Source organism: Zingiber officinale, chromosome 8A, assembly GCF_018446385.1.
Source record: "Zingiber officinale cultivar Zhangliang chromosome 8A, Zo_v1.1, whole genome shotgun sequence".
NCBI lineage: Eukaryota > Viridiplantae > Streptophyta > Magnoliopsida > Zingiberales > Zingiberaceae > Zingiber > Zingiber officinale.
Genome location: NC_056000.1, coordinates 100,357,598 through 100,373,091, shown reverse-complemented (window position 1 = coordinate 100,373,091; position 15,494 = coordinate 100,357,598). Strand labels below are relative to the sequence as shown.

The following is a 15,494-nucleotide window of genomic DNA, read 5'->3' as shown; positions in this document are numbered from 1 at the left end:
TCCGTTGTTCCCCGCACGATCCGCATGCGACTAACTCGCGTCCTTTCCCGAGCGGATGGTGAAGTCCAATCTCGACTGCTGGTATGTGGGTCGGACTCGAATCGAAGGAGGAGTTAAATTCGACCCAATTTCGATCTGGAAAAGGTTTCGGGGACGTCCAGGTGTCGTGCATCCGGCGACCGAGCTCAACACGTCATCACGAGGGAGTTTCCCACCGCACCTGTACTCGAGTCGTGCCGCTTTCCCGTGCCTTTTTGTGGGCCACACCGCTTGGTTGCTTTCACCAAATAAGAAATAAAATTAAATCCGTTTCTTTGTTTTTTTCCTCCCTCGCCGGGCGTCGATCGCGCACTTGACCATCTTAGTTGCAGAACTCGTCGCCTTCGGCAACCGTTTCCGTTCCCAAATTGAGAGGCGAAGGTGGTGTTCGCCTGACGAAGAGCGAGTGAGCCTAAGCGAATTGGAGGAGCGGAGGAGGTGTGAGGAAGAGGGGTGAGATGGGTGCGGTCAACGCGTTGGCGGTGGGGAGGGGGATGGTGATGTTAGTGGCGGCGGCTGCGGCTGCGGCTGCGGATGCCGGAGGAGGAGCGACCGAGGGAGGAGGGAAAACAGTGGCGGTTCTGCAGGAGGCGGAGGACATTCCGTTCGGGACGCCTTGGTGGTACGTCGACGCGGGGGTATCCTGCTTGCTGGTGCTATTCGCCGGGATAATGTCTGGACTCACTCTAGGGCTCATGTCGCTTGGTCTTGTCGACCTGGAGATCCTCCAGCGGAGCGGGACGTTGACCGAGAAGAAACAGGCAGGTCTGACCTTTCACCTTCAGAGACATCCTTCTTGACTTTTTTCTAACAAATCATTTTGAAAGGTATTTACCCTATGAACGTGCATGATTCATTGATTCTCTACCTCCAGTTCGTTGTCCCAATATCGAAAAATTTTCAATTATGTACTTGTTAGTATTTATTTATACGTCTATTATCAGCTAAAATAGAACAAGGAACTTGACTATTTTTTTTATAAAAAAAAAGAATATGTCAGGACTTGCTCTCAAGATTTCTCTACGACAGATTGATATTCCTTTTCCAAGCACTTCCCGCGTTACATAGTCTGCCAGTTCATTCGTTGACTTTTTCTTAACGATGCTTAACTTTGTGAGAGTAGACTTAAATATTTGATTATGAAGCTCCAAGTTTAGCATTGATAAAATTTCTATACTCAATTTATTTCATAAACGCCTAAACACAGTTTACTTTTATACTGGAAGTACCATAGTAGTTAACTGCCTTGGTCAATAGTACTAATGATTATAGCTCTTAGGAGCAACCTTATTTTGGTTGCCTTACATATATGAGTGCTTCTTGATGATAAAGCAGTGAAAAGCGATTTCTATAGTGTATGCTGTAGATGAAATTTTGAACAATAACTTTGCAATCTGTGACTTCTCATAAGATATTATATTAAATTTCCAAAGTTTCATAAAACAAAGAGTTTTTCCTTAAATACAGCTTACCTGATTTGAGCCCATGAATTCAGTTCTATTAACCTTTCATTGTTTACTTAAACAGTGTAAAAGCAATATATTTTGAGCAAAAATAAAAAGGCCACCTTTTTTTTTATAATCATTTTAAGGGGTGCTCCATTTTGATTTAGGATAAAGGGTATCATCAATATGGTGATCCACTTGATTTTTCTGCCAAATTTATACTGCTAAACTCACCAATCTAAATTGTTTTGGTCAACGTCAATGAGCTGCCTAATCTGTCTAATTTACACACACACACCTAAGCATACTCATATGTTAGCTTTGGTTAAAATGGAGGTCAAAATTGCTACATAAATTTAAATTTGACAAATTATCAAAAAACATACATATTTTGTTTTGAAAAAAAAACAATAAAGAGTATGTAGCTATAATTCTTCCATAAAATTTTAAACACTGCTAGTTGAGTTATAGATTTTATAAAAATATCAAAATATGTAAATATTAAAAAAGTTACTAATTTCAAAAATTATTATAAATATATGTATATTTAAAATAATAGTGATTAAAGTGGTACAAATTTTATAACTTTTGAAGCAAATTAAATTTTTTGAAATAATAATTTTGATTAAAATTATTCATGTAGCTATTGTGGCCAAAATTACTACATGACTATCTTATCATATCCTCTAATTTTAAAATTGAATTTATATTTAAATAAGTTGAAATGTTTTAAACAAACAACTATTATATCATGTTTCCTCACAATATAGCCAAATAAAGTAGTTATTAAGGATATGAATGTATCTTAAGTAGATGAGATGAACAAATTTGAATTCATGAATATAATAGAAAATTTTACTGTATCATTATGCACTTTATAATAATGATTACTTACAATTTCATTTCATTTATCAATAGATATAATTCTTATATGCAACGTGGAGCTCCCAATTTTGTGGTTAGAAGTATATAAAACCATAAAATATACATTCAATTAAACAAAATGATATCGTTAACATTAAAAACTTCTAGATCTTTAAATTTAAGATATTTAAAATATTGCAAAATTCGAAAGAAAAAAATGTCCTAGTTTCATTTTTTTGTTGCTTATTCCAACATTTTACCTACAAAAATTGAATAAATTATGTCTAAATCATTATAAAATTTAAGAAGCATACAATTTACAAATCTCTAAAGCTAAAACTAAAACTTAATTTAGTTGTAAGCATATTTAACTCTAAAGATCAAATTAAGGTGATTAAATTAATTAATAATATAAATAGGAGTATTAGCAATCTAATTATTTATCAAGTTGTTAATTACAACAAAAATTTGATTCTTATTATCAATAATTCTATTAAATAAGTAATGTAACTATGCTAGTGCGATCTGGTATCAAAATCGTATTATTTCGATCAGAGATTGAAACTTTGATAAGGCTTAAAATTTTAAACATTTGCATAAACTCAAAAATAAAGACGATTTCAATTGATTCAAGCCTATGTTCATGGAGAGAAAGAAAATCTATATAACACGAGAGAGAGAAAAAAAAACAATTATAGGTGGCAAATGGACTAGAGGGTTTCACCGCCTCTGCAAACTCTCGCCTAGACACTTGCCACTTGGGCTTCCCCGCTTTACCTCCCTCCTAATGGTAGTGACCGGTCCGGGGGGCCGCTAATGAGGCGGATCGATATTTTTTTTACATGTGTAAATGCTACACTGCTCGTAGTGGTGGTCTTATTACCCACCATAAGATGACAATGGCGAGACAATAATTGCTTCTTCCTCCATCATCTCTAAGCATTCCCTTTGATATTTGATGAGTTGCCATTTCTCTCTGTTAAATAAAGTATCTCGCAGACCTTGATGCATCTATCATAAGAGAAATTACTCTCATCGAACCATTGAATGGATAATCCTTCATTACTCATTGAAGTCCTTGTCATCCTTATCCGATATGTTCACCTTTCATGTTCACTAGATACACCACTTTTAAGGTATGAGAATCTTGACTTTTTCATACCACTTGTAGGGATCAAAATTGCCTTCTACATTATTCAATGTGCTTTGAAGCCACTCTAGCACAATTTTCTAAAATTTTTTGTCTCAAAAGCATATGCTTATATATTAGAATCCATTGTTTCTAAAGTGTGGATAACCAACCATAGGGCCACATAAAAACAATAGTCATCTCCTTTAGTAGAATAACACAAATACACAAGGAAGACAAGAGCTATTTATGTGGTTCAACATGAGTCTACATCAAAGACTCCAAATCTATGTAATAAGAAAGACAATGTATGAAAAACTGAGAAAAAGTCAGTTGAATATACCATGTATAAATTTTCTATCAATGTCAATGGAGAAAAAAGTGGCCTCTAGCATGCTCCAAATAGCAAAATCTCTTGTTGAGAAGAAAATCCTCCTCTCTACAAGCAATTTGGTTCCACATAATCTCTAAATACATCCTAAGGCGTATCCTAGGCTTTGGGATACCTCAACATTGAGAAAACACGTATTAGGGTTTGAAATTTCATAGTCTATTAGATAACACATTTCAAAGATATTATTCCAGTAAATTATTGGAACATGATAGTGATCAGTATGAACAAAATATTCTTTGTTTTGATAGTGTCGACAAGTAGAATGCCATGCCGACACGTAACTTGTTTCAATGCGTCAAGAGTATTTTTTTTTTAAATTCTTAATTCAATTGATTATCTAATTCCTAGAATTTTATTTTTATAAATTAAGTTAAGTGAAATCCTACTTTAAACTTTGCCCCCAAGCATGTGACATCCGTGTTTTCTTCTTCTTTATCTCCTTCCTCCCTCCACCTTCAATTTACTTTCGACACCATGCATCAACACTTCGGCATGGTATCAAAATTGTACCATTCCAGTCAAAGTACAAAACTGCAGCTTGCTTGATATTTTAAACATTGCTTGTAACTGCTGGAAAAGCAGTTTAAATTAGCCAAAAATCAGAAAAATTTCTCAGGGTGAGATTTATAGCAGTCATACTCATCAGTTTTATGTCTGTTGTATGAAACAAAACAAATATTTTATGTAATATCTCCTACCAAGTTTACACAAATGGTTTTTCTGGTTCTCTCTGAAAAGTAAATTACTTAATTTTCTATTTGTTGTTGCAGCCAAAATTATTCCTGTTGTTCAAAAGCAACATCAACTTCTTGTGACTTTACTTTTATGCAATGCAGCTTCCATGGAGGTGATGTCTTGTACTTCTTAGTCTTTCTAATGATTTATATTTTTAGGTTTCTGGCTTTGCAATAAATCCATCTGCTACATGATATATGCATATCTAGTTCATAAATAAGTTAGACCAATTTTAGAGTTCAATGGAGGGATAACTGCTATGCAATTGACCTCACATAGTTGGAACCAACACTAGATCTATGAAGATGATAGAACAAAGTTCTATAGTTAGTTTCAATGCTTTCTTATCAGTCATTTTGGTTAAGTAAGATCCTTGAAATTAGAATTGTCAAGAAAAAACCAAAGACATACGAGATAAATGATGTCCAATCATAATAAGAATGCGTATTATGTTTTGTTAAATGTAAAATTATTAATAACACATATCATATAATTTATTATTAATATGTTGGAGGTGGGTTTTAATACTACTCTTGATTGAGAGGGTATTATATTTGCTCTCGATAAATGATAACCTCTTGATCAATATTCAGAGAGACAAATAGATGAGGAACTTGATCTACTTAGTGGCAGATTGTAAGTAACAGTACGTTAGAATTCTCAACCATATCTATCCTAAATATAACTAGTGGTGAATCAGGATTCAGTTTATAATACTTTTGAATGTAAACTAATGCATAAGGGAACATATGATGAACTTTTCTTAATGACTTATCAATATGAATGAGGCTATACCAATCACGTAAAGATGCCATTTCTCATAGGGTTTTAAATGCAATTCAAATTGGAAAATTATCTCTTTTTTTGTTTGTTGAGATTTTGTAACTTCTTTTATTCACTATCATTGCTTGAACACTGTTGATGCTAAGCTTTCAATTGTTTATATGCAGGCCCTTCCTATATATCTTGATAAAATTTTTCATCCTTTTGTGGCTGTTGTCTTGTCTGTGACATTTGTTCTGGCTTTTGGGGAGGTAAATCTGATGTTTGGGAGGTAAATAGCGATCACATGTACAAGAAATACTTTTGATCGTCTTGTATTATTTTTCCAGGTTATTCCTCAAGCCATATGCTCAAGATATGGACTAGCTGTAGGTGCTAATTTTGTATGGCTAGTATGCATCTTGATGGTCATATGCTACCCAATTTCTTATCCTATTGGCAAGGTATTTGATATTGATCTATGTACCTTAGTGAGATTAATTTAATTAGGGATGTAAATGAACCTGCGTGAACTAGCTTGGTGTGGTGTTTAGTCAAATAAAACTCATTTATATTCGCTCAAAAGTAAAAGAACATATAAAATAAACATGCTTGAACATTAGTAAGCTTGATTCGTTAACGTTAATGAACAATTTATAATTAAACTTATTGATTAACTTGTGTTGATTTTAATTGTAAATTTACTTCTTTTTTATTCAAATACATAAAAATATAGTAATTATAAATTTTTATAATATTAAATTATTTAAGAAAATAATATAAGTTTCATGGATTAGATAAAGGTTTTACCTAATTTATAAGGACAATGACATTATTAGTTAAGCTTCATAAAAAGGTTGAGATTTTTAAAAACAAGCTTGAACAAGCTCTAAATAAATAAGTTGAACACGGCTAAGCTTGGTTTGACTCTACTTGTTTACACCCCTAAATTTAATCGAGTAGATTGCCCACAAAATGATGTCTAGGAAGGTGCACTTGCACTTTTTGTAGAGCACCCGCCAATTACCCTATACCCCGAGTAGTTCTTAGCAAATAGTTCCATATAATAAACAATCTTTTTAGGTTCAAATTTTGGAGACTTTGCAGATGTTCTAAGCATGTTGGCATGAATGGCTGAAGGATGTTGCTTCATTTTCCATTCTTTTGACTTTGTGGTTAACTGGAATGAGCATGACCTGATGCCATTATCATGCATGCACATGTTTGCACAGGTTTTTTTTTTCTCTGTCAATGGCTATTCCTGCAACTATAGCAACTGCTATTCATGAGAGGCGTAAGGTTATTTACAGTTTTTGTCAACAGGTTGTGTATTGTGATATTACTAAAACTTTCCTTTAAAATGCTGTGTGCTGGTATAAAAAGATATTCTTTGTTCTTGTGTTGGTTTAATTTTTTTTCCAATAAAATTTTCATTCCAGATCCTTGATTGTGCACTTGGGCACAATGAGTCTGCACTATTTAGGCGTGCTCAGTTAAAAGCTCTAGTATCTATTCATAGTCTAGAGGTAAAAGAGCCTTTTTTTCAATCTCTGGGTCTGCTGATTTGCACGTTAGTTATCATAGTACTAATTTGTTATGTGCTAGAGTTGATTCAAAAACTTACTGTTCTCATAAGGCTTTTGTCCAATACTCTAGGCTGGTAAAGGTGGGGAGCTCACACACGATGAGACAACAATCATTAGTGGAGCCCTTGATTTGACTGAAAAGGTATACCTACAAGTTTGCTGCTGTTTATTCTCTTTTATATCAAAACACCTCTTGATTTGGACATAATGATAAATGATCCGATGAGCAATTGTTTCTGATCCCTATGTTAGTTCAAAAAATACTGAATACTATGCAGAACACATCAAATTGTCTTGAATGATTGAGCTTCTTTGAGTTGAAACATGTTAATGGAGGTTTACTGATCGCTAGAAGACTTCTCACCTTCGTACTGTGACACACTTAATAAATGTTGGTGCATTCAAAACTTTGCTAGAGTCACAATTTTTGGACATTTGGGGATATGCTATGCTTCTCAGGTTATTGGTAGTTTGTTTTCTTAGTTTCTGACCCAATTGCATCCTGCTAAACTAGTTTTGTTCCTAGCATACAAATGTAAGATTGTAAGGCAATGGTTTTGGTATTGCTAGTCATATTTTCGTGTGCAGACAGCTGAGGCGGCTATGACTCCCATTGAATCAACCTTCTCATTAGAAGTCAACTCAAAATTAGACTGGTGAGGATCACATTTTGAGATTCTCTTTAACCACTAGTAGTGGTTAAATGCCAGCTGATAAATATTGTTTTTTTTTTTTTCAAATTCTTAAATGTGTTACTCTTCCTTCTTATAGTTCTTATTCTGCATAATGGCATTTGTATCTATGTTAAGGCCATGCAATAATCAACTAGAGTACCCTCATCATTTAGACTTTGTGACACATTATCGATAGCCCTTATAATCTAGGTAAAGTTGGATACGGATGAGGTGCTATCATGTTATCTTGGAACAGCTGTCAGCTCTTTTATCCCAATGCAACTTGACTCAATTAAATAGTTAAATTTGTTGCATTATTATCTCTAGTACATGTTCCAAATTTAAAATTAATGATAAAGTACATCATAAGAAAAAAAAAGAAAAATCAGATCTTAATATTGCCTTACTTTAAATTCAGAGATACATATCAGACATGGACAAAATAGCCAATGTATTATGATCCAATAGCCACTTAAGTGTTGTGGGATAAATTTTATTTCTCAAAAACACTAGGTAGCTCTCCCTATCTTTGCATATTATTGACAAATAGGGTAATTGCAAATAAGCCCTTATTCATTACATATTTCTAACACTACATATTTGTAACGCTCCTCTCAAGTTAATTTGAATATACCGCAAAGGCCAATTTGTTACAAGTGTATTCATTTATTATGTCTATGGAATGACACATGTTGGGATGTTCATTGATTGACACACGGAGAGAAGAAGACTGATTTGTTTTGGGGTCTTCGAATTGAGGCACATGGAGAGTGTACTAATTCATCTTGAGATCTTTGTAGAATGACACATGTGAAGGGGGAGTGTTAGAAAGGGAGGAAGCTTGCTTGAAAGCATGTTTAATCATCCTGGAGAGTGGTTAGGTAAAGCAGGAGGTGATGGCTCTGATATCATGTTGAAGGAAAAGTTAAGTTTCATTCTTTTTCAAAACCTTAAGTAGCTCTCTCTACCTTTATATTTTGTTGATGGATAGAGGATATTACAAATAATCCTTTACCCCCTTACATATTTACACATGGCTCCCTAACAATAAGCATGACCCAATCAGTGATCTATCCATGTATCTCAAGGCAAGTTAGTCTTTCCTTTCAGTTTAAAGTAATCTCTGATAACCATTCTGAAAACAACATTTAATTCAGGAATTCTATTTGTTTAAATTCATTTTCCCCATATCCTACAAATTGGTTCAGGGAAGCAATTGGCAAGATTCTTGCCAGAGGTCATAGCCGTGTTCCTGTTTATTCCGGGAGTCCAAGAAATATCATTGGCCTTCTGCTGGTGGGTTTTAATCTTTTTGTATTACTTTTAGTTTAAATGTACTCGATAATCCTCTTGTCTAAAAGTAACTCAGGTTCATTTGATGTAATCTTGAATCAGGTGAAAAGTCTTCTTAGTGTTCGTGCCGAGACAGAGACACCAGTTAGCTCTGTTTCTATCAGACGAATTCCAAGGTTTATATGCCTATTAAGCTTTAGTCCAATTTGTTGTAGTTGCATTCATATGTTAAATTCTGTCAGGGTTCCAGCAGATATGCCATTGTATGACATACTTAATGAATTTCAAAAGGGAAGCAGCCACATGGCTGCTGTTGTTAAAGCTAAAGGCAGAAGCGAGTCTCTCCTGCCCGCAAAAGGGGAGAAATCGGAGGAAGAAAACGAAGAATCTTCTGGAATCTCTGAATTGAAGGTTCCTTTGTTATCAAAAGAAGGCGAAAACTCGGATAGTGTTATTGTTGACGTTGACAAACAGTATCAAAAGCAGGCTAATGGAGATAAACCAGCCTTGCAACAGAATGATGCTGCAGCAACTGTGGTCACTCGGTTAGCAGAAGATGTAGAAGAAGGGGAAGTCATTGGCATCATCACCCTTGAGGATGTTTTTGAGGAACTCCTTCAAGTAAATATAACTCTAACTTACCAACAACATCAATTTCCATGTTTCACTTATCACCAGTTGATTTTGCAATTGACAAAATGCAAACATGTTCGTATCAATAACATGCAAATGTGGTGAATGCCAATTACATGCCAATCTCAGAAGTTGATAAAAATGGGATAATGGTGTTGTTTTTTCGGTGTTGTTAATGTTATTCAATAAGAGGGAGTCTCATGTTTCACGCAGGAGGAGATTGTGGATGAGACGGATGAGTATGTTGATGTCCATAAAAGGTATGTTTCATTTTTACACGCTTTGGTTTGTTATCCGTGTACTTCATCTAAGTTGTGCAACTCTGATAACCTTGTCTCAGGATAAGGGTAGCTGCTGCTGCAGCAGCTGCTTTTTCAGTTGCTAGGACTCCATCTGTAAGAAGGTTGACCGGACATAAGGCAGTAGTAAGTAGGTGACTTTTCTTTGTGCTGGCATGATTATTAAAACTAAACAATGTCCTTATTGTAAAAATAACTCCATAAGCAGTTTGCCCATTGTTGGGTTCAACTTGCATTTCTGAACGCATATCATTTTCTGTAGTTGCAATAACTTCTGCATTTTTGAACTCATATAGGAGAAAGTGAAGCAGTGAAGCTGAATACTTCCAAGGCATGAAATGAATCTTGTGGAACCAGTGATGCAAAACGAGATAGGAGAAAGTGGGATATTATTTCCTGAGCTACTTGTGTCACGTTTGTTGTTTATATTGTTCTTCAAAGTGTGGATATTTACCTTTCGGTAAGTTGCAACTGGGTTTATTTTTTAATTGACCCAAATCCGTCCAGACAAATCAACCAAACGAATCACTGAAATTTTGTGACCCCTTGATCGTGGTTCTGAAATGATCCCTAAGCGTCGTTTTCTTTCCACCCTCATGGAAAACAAAGCAACCACTTTAGTTTTAGGTTCTCTTTTGCTGTTATCCGCGCCCCTTCATTTTGGAAATTCTCAAAATGCGCGATCCATTTTATAAATTCTTGAACAACGCTCGCCTCTTCTCAAATTCCCTTTTCTCTTCTCTGGTGCCCCTTCGCTGATCTAGTGTTATGAGTTTTCTCTACGTTTATTCTTTGGCTCGCTTTCTTTGATGAGGTCCATTTTTCTGAGCGTCTTTCTATTTTCCCCTGCATTCGTTCCTTGCTCAGCTTTCACCTGTGAGCTCGATTTTGTTTCTGTTGTGCAAAATAGGTGTTAATGTAAGTCATTAAAATAGTGCTATGGCTGACATGCAGTGGTGGTGGCGGAGCATCCTCCTCTGCTTCCACTTGTATTTTCCCCTCGAGGAGTGACGTCTGATAGGAACATATGCTCTATCTTCTAGGAAATTAGAGTTAGAATGAGAGAGAGCGGCTAAGATGATCAATTGTCAATTGTATTACTTGTGTTAAAGATTACATAATGTCTCTTTATATAAGAACGTCTTTTAATCTAATGAATTATTTTAACGGAAAAGAGAAAAAAATCTAATGAAGAAATATTAATATAAACTTTTTTTTTTTAAAAAAAAGAAGAAATAAATATATAATTTTGAAGGAGTTATTTGAATGTCTATTAATGGATAACCTTAAAGTTGTTCAACAATAAAGTTTAGAATTCTTTTTTGAATGGTGTCATATGACTCTCATATTTCATCATCAATAAGCAAGTTATCCCACTAAATTAATAGTTCAAACTACGATTTGATTGTTCTTCTTCACATGTCTTCTTTCTAAAATAGCATGAAGTCGAAACTTAACGTCTCTATCACAATTCACTTTGGGAAGATGTTGAGAAGTAAATTTGTTACCTAGTTTCTTCTTTAAACAAGATAAATGAAATATAATGTGTATTTTAGATTATTGTGGAAGCTTCAGATAATAAGCAACAGGTCTAATGTACTCTAGCATCTTTTATGGGTTATAAAAGTTTGATGAACACCTCATAGAGGTTGAAGTATGGATTGAAGCTTGCTTATATGGTTAAGTCTTAGAAAAATCTAAACTCTTATTGCAAATTCTCTTTCGAATTGATGTTTGTCTGCTAGTTGCTTCATTCTTGCTTGTGCGTTGCATAAATTATTTTTTAAAAATTACAATACTTGCACGGATTTTGGTCAACCAGATACATGTTTGTTAATCCATGCATGTATGAGTTAATCAAGGGTGGTACACGTTCATAAACCACCTCAAATGACGTCATCTTAGTAACTGAGTATATGATACTAAAGTGATGTGCGTAGATTATACATATTTTTAGGTATTATTTATCGCATATCTACTTGCATTTCATGAGCATAATTTACACTTATCGCACCATATTTCATGATTAGGTTATATCATTTGATTCGGAGATCCGTCCTTTTTATATTTTTGTTAATAGGACGCATTTTGGAGCAAAAACAGAGTAAATAGGACATTGGAGCAAACTTGAGCAACACACACGACCATGCCTCACAAGCACACGACCGTGTCTTCTAGAGCTGGGTTTTGCAGCAGCAACCATGGTCTGGCCATGCCCAAGAGGTACGACTGTGCCCTTCTTATAGAGCATTCCATTCTACGGTCGTGTTTCCTAGGCACGGTCGTGCCTTACACCTTCTAAAGAAGTCGAGAGTAGTAAATTCTATGTCAAAGCCGTGCCTTCATTTTAGAGACTCCTATATCTAGGTCGTGCCTTTTTCAATTGTAGCTTCTATGCCATGGTTATGCCTTATGGGCACGACCGTGCCTTGTTTCTATCACAGTTTATGCCACGACAGTGCTCGAAGGCACTATTGTGTGGTGTGAAACAAGGGTCGTGTGTCCTTGCTATAAAAGGGGAGTAAAGCCCCCTTTCGAGAGGAGGAAGGGTTTCCCCTTCAAGGTACCCTCAAGATCCATTTCCGCCGAGTTTTCAATGATTTATCTATGATCCATAGTAGATTTTATCAATCTGTCCATCATCCTAGCAAGGAGTTTATTCCAAGACATCAACTACATCTTGATAAGCATTTCTTTTTCTCTAATCTATATTTGGATTGTAAGAATATGTTTTCTATTGTCTTTGGGTTGTAATTTTCTTGTTATCAAGTAGATTCTTTGGATCTCAGGATGTAAGGAGTATTCATGATGTGATGTCAATATATTAACTATGGATTTGCTATTTCCCTATTCAATGAGATGCTTATGCCTTGTTATTGTCTCACTGAATATATGCGTGATGAATGAATTCTTATATGTGTAGTTAATGGATGTGAAGGATTGGTCACCATATAGGGGGGAAGTTTTAGATTGTATGATCGGGGGACTCCTTAGTGATAGAGGGTGCCCCTTTAATCTAACTTTCTAGAGTATCATCTTGAAATGGGGACCAATTCTCTATAAGAAATTAGCTAATTAGAGTTTAATGGATTTCCACTAATTCAATATTAGGAAGTGACTTGTGCAATTTAGATTGAAAGACCAAGGGCCTTCATGAAACAGGGATAAATTTTTAACCAATTTTTCTATATTACTTCTTCTACTTAATAGTATTGGAAGAAAATGGTATAAATACTCCAGTATAACATTCACGAGTTCGTGCCGGTATTTAGTTAGGATCCCTACAAGTGTGTAAGTGTGGAGATAAGGAGATGAACAATTCATAGAACATCAACTAGTATCATGATGAAACTGAAATCCTAGGATTGTTTCCCAAACCAATTCCCTTCTCGTCGATTACTCGATCACCTTAGATCTCTCTCTCTCTCTCTCCTACTCTCAAGTTCTCAAGCTTTCATACAACTTCGACCATCTAGATAACTTGCTTTACAGACTTAATTAGTACTCAATCAATAACCCCTATGGATTCTATATTTTATTACTTGACGATAGTTTCGACAATAAGTTTTTGGAGCTGTTGTCAGGGATTGTTTCTGATTGACAATGGTTGATAGGCAATTTAATTACTTTAGATACTTTTCTTTTTGTTAATAAAAGTTTTGCATTTATTTACTTGTTAATAGTTTTGTAATTTAGTTTTTTCCCATAAATTATGCAATTACTTGTTTTCAATAACTTTGATTTATAATTCTATTTTGAAGGAGATTTGAATTTGTTCTCTTGTATGCAAAAGGGTAATATTTTAGGAAATCTTGTACCCATTGACCTTGAGGCTAACATATTTTGAAACACATTTCATTATGTTATACAAGCCTCTAAAAGAATATGCTACTCTTCTATTTGTAAGAGAATTGGGTACTATTGTACCTCAGCAAATTTATACTCAAAATTTTATACTAGATCAAACATTTATTTCTAAGATTCAAGAAAATCAATTTGGAGGGTCAAATTCTAAAAATCCATATCCGCATCTTGTAGAATTCTATAGATATTGTGATACATTGAAATATGAAGAAGTTCCTGAAGACACCATTTGACTGTTGACATTTCCTTTTAGCCTTAGAGATTTAGCCAGAACTTGGTTAAATACTCTATCACTAAGAAGCATCAAGACTTGGGATGAATTAGAACAATGATTTTGAATAAGCATTTCCTACCAAGAAAAATAGTTGATCTAAGGAATCAAATCATGAGCTTTGAGAAAAAAGATGGAGAATCATTATGAAAAGCATGGGGAAGATTCCTAAACTTGCTGCAACAATGTCTATACCATGGTTTGGAGAAGTGGTTAATTATCCACATATTTTACATTGGGATTTATTTTCCCAACAAGACTCAATTGAATTTAGCTACAGAGGGCTCTGATGAATAAGAGTTTGAATGAAGCATATGACTTGATTGATTAGGTGGTAATAACCCTAAATGAAAGGTCAGGAGAAAATTTGATAACTCCCTTACTAAAAATCCCTGAAGTGCACGACATGAAAGTAAGGGTAGATGATAAAGAAGGATAATATCCGACGAACAGTAATGTTGGAAACCTTAAAGATAGTGCTATCTAGACTCAACATGATGATCTGAAGGAGTACTTTTTCAAATGTTAGAGGATCCCTTGGAGTCAAGCTTGATATATGGAAAGTTAGAAACTTGAGATGTTGAGTTTAGAGAATTTGAACAAGATATGAAAGAAGTTTCTTATCAGTCACAAGAGTATGAGCAAGTTAAGGCACTTGAATAAGGGCCACTCCAACACCAAATTATGCCACTTCCAGTTGAGCTTAAGTCTCTTTCTTCAAATCTCATATATGAATTTCTTGGATCAAATTTTATATTTCCAGTGATTATCAGCACAAGTTTGAATGAATTTGAGACCAAAAAGTTGCTCAGAGAGCTAAGCTTGCATAGAAAGTAATTGGATATACCATTGATGACATCAAAAGAATTAGTCATTCTCTATGCATGCATATAATCCTACTTAAAGAATATCATAAATGTTTAGTCGAACATTAGAGAAGGCTAAATCCTAATATGAAAGAAGTGGTTAGAAAAGAAGTGTTGAAGCTATTAAATGCAAGAATAATCTATGGGATCTCTGATAGTAAATGAGTGAGCCAAGTATATATGGTTCAAAAAAAAAAAAGAAGAGATGACAGTCGTTGAAAATGAGAATAATGAATTGATTCGTACTCGGACAGTTACTAGATGACATATGTGTATTGACTACATGAAGTTAAATAAAGAGAATAGGAATGATCATTTTGCTCTTCTCTTTATCAACCAAATGCTTGAAAGGCATGCTAAACACATATACATTTTATATCTAGATGGATATTTGTTAGCTAGAGCCCTAGAGCCAATCATTTGATGATTGTATACTGGACTTATTGTATCATATTCTATATATAAATAAAGGCATTTGGATTTTGGTTATTATACTTACTTGTATTGGTGCCAAATAAACTAAGTATAATAATGTCCCTGAGTAGACGGTTCTCACCTATATCAATCGGTTAGTTGAACCGATAGTGAGATGATATAGAGAACACTACTCTTAATCATTCCTAGTCGAGTATTAACATTC

The 15,494-nt window shown here is 34.6% G+C and overlaps 1 protein-coding gene across 3 annotated transcripts; it reads left to right on the top strand.

Moving 5' to 3' along the window:
• Positions 1-334: 334 nt before the first annotated feature.
• On the top strand, positions 335-10,365 carry LOC122009876 (DUF21 domain-containing protein At4g14240-like). Of its 3 annotated transcripts, none has more exons than XM_042566184.1 (13): positions 335-804; positions 4,642-4,718; positions 5,557-5,640; positions 5,719-5,832; positions 6,808-6,894; positions 7,025-7,096; positions 7,543-7,610; positions 8,837-8,924; positions 9,024-9,097; positions 9,164-9,542; positions 9,768-9,814; positions 9,895-9,979; positions 10,150-10,365. In XM_042566184.1, the coding sequence occupies exons 1-13, from the start codon at positions 498-500 to the stop codon at positions 10,165-10,167; spliced, it is 1,500 nt and encodes a 499-aa protein (XP_042422118.1). In that variant the 5' UTR covers positions 335-497; the 3' UTR covers positions 10,168-10,365. The 3 variants fall into 3 exon arrangements, with proteins under 3 accessions (XP_042422118.1, XP_042422117.1, XP_042422120.1); XM_042566183.1 differs by having other exon boundaries at positions 9,895-9,983; XM_042566186.1 differs by having other exon boundaries at positions 9,895-9,987.
• The last annotated feature ends 5,129 nt before the right edge of the window (positions 10,366-15,494 follow it).

Bases quoted from the DNA above. Each gene is read 5' to 3' on its own strand.
- LOC122009876 (XM_042566183.1), top strand. From the start codon at position 498: ATGGGTGCGGTCAACGCGTTGGCGGTGGGGAGGGGGATGGTGATGTTA. The intron at 5,641-5,718 runs GTAAATCTGATG...TTATTTTTCCAG, and splicing joins TTGTTCTGGCTTTTGGGGAG to GTTATTCCTCAAGCCATATG. The intron at 7,097-7,542 runs GTATACCTACAA...TTTCGTGTGCAG, and splicing joins CCCTTGATTTGACTGAAAAG to ACAGCTGAGGCGGCTATGAC.